The following is a 7204-nucleotide window of genomic DNA, read 5'->3' on the forward strand; positions in this document are numbered from 1 at the left end:
GCAGGCTCCGAGCCCAGGGCAAGCATAAGGTCACACCTACACAAGGTGAATGGCAAAGTCCAAAACTGAGGGCATGCACAACAAAGATGGAATAGTTGGAAGAGAGTTAATTAAGCTCAAAAAAAAACAGCACTTGCAAACCCTGATGCAGAAGATTTGGAAGAGATTGAGGAATTAGCTGGGCTTTCTCCTTTGTTTATGCTAGTTTTTTAATAGTTCTTACACTCTGTGTCTGTAAGACTTTCTCCCAGAGCATCCAGAGTCCTGCCTTTTGTCACCCAGCCAACCAACTGCTGTGGAAACTGATTAAGTTAGGGAAATGTAGTGAGTTGTTATTTACACATGCTTTGAAAAGATGAGGAACCTTCACACACAAGACGACTGCTTAGTATGCTGTAGAATCATGAAATTAAACACAAACAGCCCAGTGTAGCACTGAAGATTTATTTGAAAAATCTCAGTAGAATGATGTCAAGAAGAGGTGACAGATGAACCCTGAGGCTATGACGTCTATGGACAGAGCCAGGAACAAATTTTCAGGGCATTGTCACCTTAAAATATCATCCTACAGTCTAAGAAAGCCCCTTGAAAACACCAATTTGTATTTTAGCTTCCCAATAACACATTATGAATTTTCACTTACCTACTTGAGTAAAAGCATTTCACATTCAAACATAAGCTGAAGAAGTTGTCCCCAAAAGGGAATGACAGGGCTGAGTAAGTTTTAGCACGCAGTTAATTTCTCAGAAACTCATTCTGCACTCATACAGACCCTTAAGTGCTACTAAAATAATAATGTTTCAATGTGTAAGCTTTATTCTCTTTCTGTTTCAGTAACTTTTTCTACATCACACTGGTTTCTGCTAAAAGGCTTCATCTGTACAGGCCAATTCTTAGGGCTTACACACCAAGAAGGGTATTTCCCATGGCATGCACTTTGCGACTGAGAAGCAAAGGCATGGCTCTCTGGTAAAGACAAGGAGCTATCTACAAAGCAATTGAAGAGGCTCATTTCCTGATAAGGGAAGTGGGCTTTCTCAGCACATCCTCTTTCTAGTAGTCAGGAACTGCCAGACATAGCAAAAACCAAAAGCAGCAACCACCCAACAGAGACAGAAACCCCCAAAACCACTGCGGTAATGCACAACCACTGCTGTATTTTGTAAACCAGTACTTTGCTGCTACATGTTGACTATGTAATAATCGAGACTCAAATGGTTTGAATAAAATTAGAAGATAAAAGACATTATATTTCTGTCAAGACAAAGTTCAACATAAGTTCTTTGGCAATATTGCTGACCCTGACTCAAGGTATGCCTTATGTTTCTTCTTCATTATAAAAATATCTGACTGACAGACAAACTAAAAACTCTCCAGACAACATGACATAAAGCTTTGAAGTCCAATCTGCAAACTTAATAAGAACTAGTTGATGCAAAAATAAGATTTTACACTAAAATCCACTCAACATTCCATTATACACTAAATTTCATTTTACACTAAATTCCATTCCAACCCTAAAAAACAAAGTTGGAATGACTACATATTTGGGATAAGTAGGTCTGTGTTTTAAAACCCTTATTTTACCTAATAGAAGAAACAGAGAGAAGCAACAGGACTAAGGAGAAGTCCCAAGCATCACTCTGCTGAATGGCAAACAATACACCAGAAGTCAACTATAAACACAAAAAAACCCCCAGATTTAAAAACTTTATTCTTTTCCAATTTATTGTAGTGGTGAACAGCTTCTCTAATTTGCCAAAATCTTCTGCTTAAAGTCAAAAGAGGATGTGCTGTAACACATTACTTTCCAGGAAAACAGCTTTAAAACATTTCGAAACAAGCCTTGGACTAGGCAGAAATAGACTTAACTCGAGAAAAACTGCATCACTATCAAATTTCCCTTTAGATGACACAGCTTATCTATAATACTTCCTTATCTTCTCAAAACTAAGACAATTTCTGCTACCCAGCAGTAGTCGAGAGGCTGTGCTGGCACTCTTCAATATGAGCCAGTAGATGTGGCATCACACCATGATAAAGTCTCTTCAGTTATAAGAGATAATATTGCAGTCAAATGACTGCCTTCAAGCAAAAACACTGGCATTCCTGTCTGTAAGGATTCAATGTGCTGCATCACTTGGACATCCACACATTTGATATTCAGCCCAAGTTAAAGGAACTTAATCAGAAACTCTTTGTTGCTATGTTGTCCTCCTCCCTGAATTAACTGGGAGCTCTCTTTGGAGATACACAAATCAGGGAATCCTTTATGTGGTTCAGAGGATGTGTGGCAGGCCACACACACATTGAGGTGATGAGAGAATCCTTCTCTGGCACTTTAGCTATTCACTCAGTTCCAGCTGCATCCATCAATTTTTCTCAAGGATGGCCTGAAATATGCAAGTATCATACTCTGTCTCAAAGACACTTTTGGGTTTGGTTTTTTTAAGCTACAGAAATCTATCCCATTTCAGAAGATTTAACAAATATATTATGAAGCGTTCAGTTAGTGAAAATTATTATTAGGGGTTTTCCTTCATGTGGAGGAAGAAGAAAATAAATTTAATACCTTTTGAGATCTGTGAAAAGACAGATCATGACTGACATTACCTGTGCTGCAGAAATCAAGTGCTTCAGTTTTCTAAGATTTACTTCAGCAACTCTCTTTACTGCAGTTCATTCATACTTGAATGTGACTGCAGGAAAATCAGTCTTTTTAGTTGGTCCTGGTGAGTTTCTGACTGACCTCAGGTTCTTGGCCTTCTGAAGCCACTCAGTACTACACTTGAAATGTACACACCACACATCATTGCTTATGGCATCCAACAGTAGTGTTTATATTATGTTCTACAAATACACTCATACTTCTCATAGGAAATGTAACAGGAGATAGCTTAGCAAAATTGCTTTAAACATTTATTGCATCTTGCTCTAAGGCAGCCAAGAAAACCAGTCTTAGATTCTCCTGCCATCTCATGCTGGAATCAAATTCAGATTAAGCTAAAAACATCACATATGCAGGTGCACTCAAAACTAACAGAGTTAAATCACTAGAATTAAGTCATTCACAGTTCTCAACATACCAATAGCTCCCTCAGACATTTCTGAAGCTACAGAAACATCATGAAGATACTATGTCAAAAACAGCAGTCAAAAGTAGATAGAAATAAAGCAAGAAAGTAGAAGTAAACCATCCAATTAAATTCAATATACAAGAATTCAGTTTTGTGATTTAAAAGAAACTGAGCATTCAATTTTTCTTGACTCTTTGCTTCAATATGAAAAAATGGTAGTAAATATATCAAAGAGCCATAAGAAAAGTGATAAAGCCACATAAGTATGAAAAACCCTTCAAAGCATAATCTGACAAAGAATTGTAGAAATAAAATCCACCCAGGTTAATGGGAGCCCTCACCACATGCACCATTTACTACTACTTTACTTTCCAGAAAACTGTTGCATAAACTTCTTTGATCCTCCAGATGACTGTTTACTCAGTGGAATGAAATAAAAACTTAAAGATAAATAGGATTTTTCACAGAAATCACATAAAACCCCTTACTGTCACACAGAATTATAAATAAAACCTGTTCTTAAAGAAAATCTCATGATAACAGAGGGCAGGCAAATAAAAACATGGAGGTAGTTTTAAGTGGTTTCAAACGGAGCTACATTGGCCCCACAACAACCAACACACTGAATTTCCAGGAGGTACCATCAAAACACTGTTCTAAAATATTTAATTTACAATTGCAAAAAAACATTTACACTAGGAAATTTCCATCTAAAATAATATTCACTATGCAGCAAAAACAAGAGAGCTTCTTATGCAAACAATTAGCAAATAAATTGAGTAAAATTTTAATTTTTGAAGTTAATATAATTCAGTTATTAAATAAGTAAATATTAGTTAATCCTTAAGCACATGCTTACCCTTTGAAACACAAGTAGTCCCACTGAATTAATAACTGGTCACAGGCATCTCCAGCATCACCTTGCAGCAATAGCTATAGCACCCATGCATGCAGCTGAGTAACACTGTAATCCATTCTACTGCAAAACTTCTTGGCCACTTAGCAGTTTTACAAGTTGAGGACAGAATTTTTATTTGTAGACTGCGTGAGTAAAAATCTCCCTCTCTCCTGACCACAGATTATTTGGCACATGAACAGCAATATCTCATTCTCATACTCCAGGGAGTTTTAACCTGCCTCTAGCTAAAAGCTATACAATCTTTAGATTGCAGCAGAGTGTAAAAATCACTCTAATTAAATCAAGTGAGAACTGGTTTGACTAGTGGTACTGATGCCCCAAATAATTAAAATCAGTTAAGAAAAGTCCAAGGATGGTACTTAGCTATACTTGTGTTAATTTTTTTTTAAGTAAGCTTTGCAATTGAACAACTATAAAGCAAACTAAAGTAAGCTACAAGAGGAACCTGGACTGTTCTGAGTATAAACTACCACATAACACAGTTTCCGGGCACTTTTTTTTTAAATAAAATTTCTCCTGGTTTTGCATTTTTTCTAAGTAGTGACTGTATCTTAGAGCATGCCAAATTTCATCATAAACCGGTTGAAGCCTGACCCAAGGCAGCTGCATTTCCAATACATGTGAACAGAATCTAGTTGGCACTGTCACATACACTTACACCTATTTACACCAGTTTTGCTGCCATGCTGTATGATCTACCTTTTACACAGTTGTGCTCCCATTGTTGCACCCTGGAGGCCTTTCAGGGCCCAGCTGCGTTATCCTGGAACAAAACCTTTTAGAGGAGACTGACAGCATAGCAGGTTTCTTTCCAGTCCTGGCAAAGTTAAAGCAAAGCAATGACAATACTCTGTGTGTTGATAAGCTCCATGTGCACCCCATACAAATTTAAGGGAAGGCAGCATAACAGCACGAGACATCAGTATATAATTGCCAAGCCCATATTGTCACAAACGTGTGCCCTAAAGCCTCTAAACACCAGGTAAAATGGGAAGGGGTAGAAAGTAAGTGATTTCTCACACAGAGCAGATAATTTCCTGTACTGTGCACAAAGTCTGATTGGTTTCCTGTCAGAATAGCCTGGTTCTCTAAGTCTTTTGATCACTTTCCTCTGGCCCTTCACAGTTGCTCTGATTAGAGATTGATCCCATGCTGCTCTTTGATCAGCAGCTCCAGCAGTCTGCAGGTGCCATATATCATCACATTAACAGGCCACAGCAGTATTAATCTCCCCCACTTAAATTTGTTAGTGCACTGCATATTCTACCCACTCACAGAGGTCTCTGAAACTTTGCTTTCTATTAGAATATATGACATAGAATACTTTTATCTGGAGAGCCCCAAGTTCAAAGTTGAGGGAATTGAATTAGCCTCGAATCTATGTTTCTGCTTTATTTCATTACAGTTCAGAGAGTTTTGAGAGCTCCCAGCTTGGCCTTTTGTGTTGGTTTGTGCCCAGGGAGAAAGCTTGTTCTAGCTGACATGCTAAGTACTAAATTTTTCAAACACAGCCCTCCTCCCGCCCCCTACGTTAAACACCAGGGTTTCCACAAATGTATGCTAACAGCCTTAATTTTAGATATTCTATAGTAAGTGTGGTTTCATGCAGTATATAACGTTACAGTTTGTAAAGCATTCTTTAAAATGACTTCATAATAGCAGATCAAGAAGTAAGGCGCTTAAAAATCTGAATAATGTAAATCATATGGAGTTCAGAGGCTAAGCAAATTACACACCCCGAAGCTGCCCTTGCTGTATGAAAGGAGTCTTTCTCCAGCTCTGCTCAGCCCCAGCCCAGGGGAACTTGCATTTGAGAGTTCTCTAAACATTTCAGGTACACTTGAAAGTTGAAAGTAATTCTCATTTCCTATGCAGGATTAGCTCGTTTCCAGCCCGTACAAAATACCACTCATTCACGCACAGACACAAAAACCCACCCCCCGAGAGCGAAGCATTTAGGGTACAAAGGTGCGCGGGTCGTTGTTGGTTTAGGTTGTTGTTTTTCAGTTTTTTGTTTTGTTTTTTTGTTTTGTTTTTTTTTTAAGCAGGGCGAAGCGGTGGACAGGAAGGGGACACGTTTTGCACCTCAACTACTGCGGAAGAGGGAGCCGCCGGGCTCCCCCCGGCCGCCGAGCCGCTGCCCATTACCCGGAGCCGGCGGGCAGAGCCGCGCTGCCCCCTCGCCACCACCCCGGGGCCGCGCTCCCGGCCCGCGGCGGGGGGAGAGGGGCCGAGGGGAGACGAGAGGAAACGAGAGGAGAGCTCCGCTCCGCTCCGCGCCGGCCGGGCGCCCGCCCCCGCCTTGCCCCGGGCGGCGCAGCGGCGGACGCTGCGGCTCCTTACCGTTCTGCTCCTTGGCGCCGGAGAAGACGAACTTGCTGCTGAGATCGGACTCGGCGACGGCCCCCTGCCTCCGGCCGGCCAGGGCAGATGTCAGCAGGAGCAGCCCGAGGAGGAGCATTGGGCCGGCGGGGCGAGGGGCTCCGGCACAGCAGGCACTGGCGGCGCGGCACCGAGGCCCGGGCGTCTCTCAGCAGCGCCCGGCGCGGGCTGCGCCGCTGGGGCGAAGGCAGCACTGAGCCTGCTCTGGCAACGGAGAATTGCAGGGTAGTTTCCACATAATCCCATCCAAAACTTTTTCCTAGAGCCCTTTTCTGTGTCTCCGGGTTTTGTTTTCCTTTGGCTTTTCTTTTTCCCCTCTCTCTCTTAAAAAGAAAAAAAGATCAGAGGAAAATCTGGACCCAGACCAGCTTCCCAAGGACTAAACAATCCGTGGCCGTGGCAGGCGGGGGCCAGAGGAGCCGGAGCTGGTGCGGGGCTGCTGGTGCCGCGGAGGAGCGCGCACCTGTCGGGCGGGGGCGGGCAGCCCGCGCTCGCACACCAGCGCTCTCCGCGCCCGCAGCTCGGCGGCCGCGCTGCCAGCCCGGGCCGTGCCTGCCGGCTCCCCCCTCCCTCCCACGCCCGCCGTCCCATCACGGCGAGGGCGGCACCTGGCGCGGCCGTTTACGCCCCGGGAAGTTGTCGGTGGGAAGAAGGAGGCTGGCGGGCAGCCTGCGCTGCTGCCCCCTCTCTTGCGGCCAAGTGGCGGCGCAACAGGTGCTGGGAAGGGAGCTGGAGGGTCCCCCGGCCCCGTCTGCCCCACGAAGGGGACCCGAGGTTACGTCGGTCCGGAGTTAGTTTGTGTGTTTGGTAATTAGGGCGAGGTGCT

The 7204-nt window shown here is 43.2% G+C and overlaps 1 protein-coding gene across 1 annotated transcript in view; it reads right to left on the minus strand.

Moving 5' to 3' along the window:
- PDGFC (platelet derived growth factor C) overlaps window positions 1-6956 on the minus strand; it is a 128141-nt gene extending 121185 nt beyond the window's left edge. The window contains exon 1 of the mRNA XM_056490275.1: window positions 6340-6956. Within this exon, the coding sequence (XP_056346250.1) occupies window positions 6340-6457 (118 nt within the window). The 5' untranslated portion in view covers window positions 6458-6956. The remainder of the gene's footprint in view (window positions 1-6339) is intronic.
- Between the last annotated feature and the right edge of the window lie 248 nt (window positions 6957-7204).

The sequence above is a fragment of the Oenanthe melanoleuca genome, chromosome 4 (assembly GCF_029582105.1).
Source record: "Oenanthe melanoleuca isolate GR-GAL-2019-014 chromosome 4, OMel1.0, whole genome shotgun sequence".
NCBI lineage: Eukaryota > Metazoa > Chordata > Aves > Passeriformes > Muscicapidae > Oenanthe > Oenanthe melanoleuca.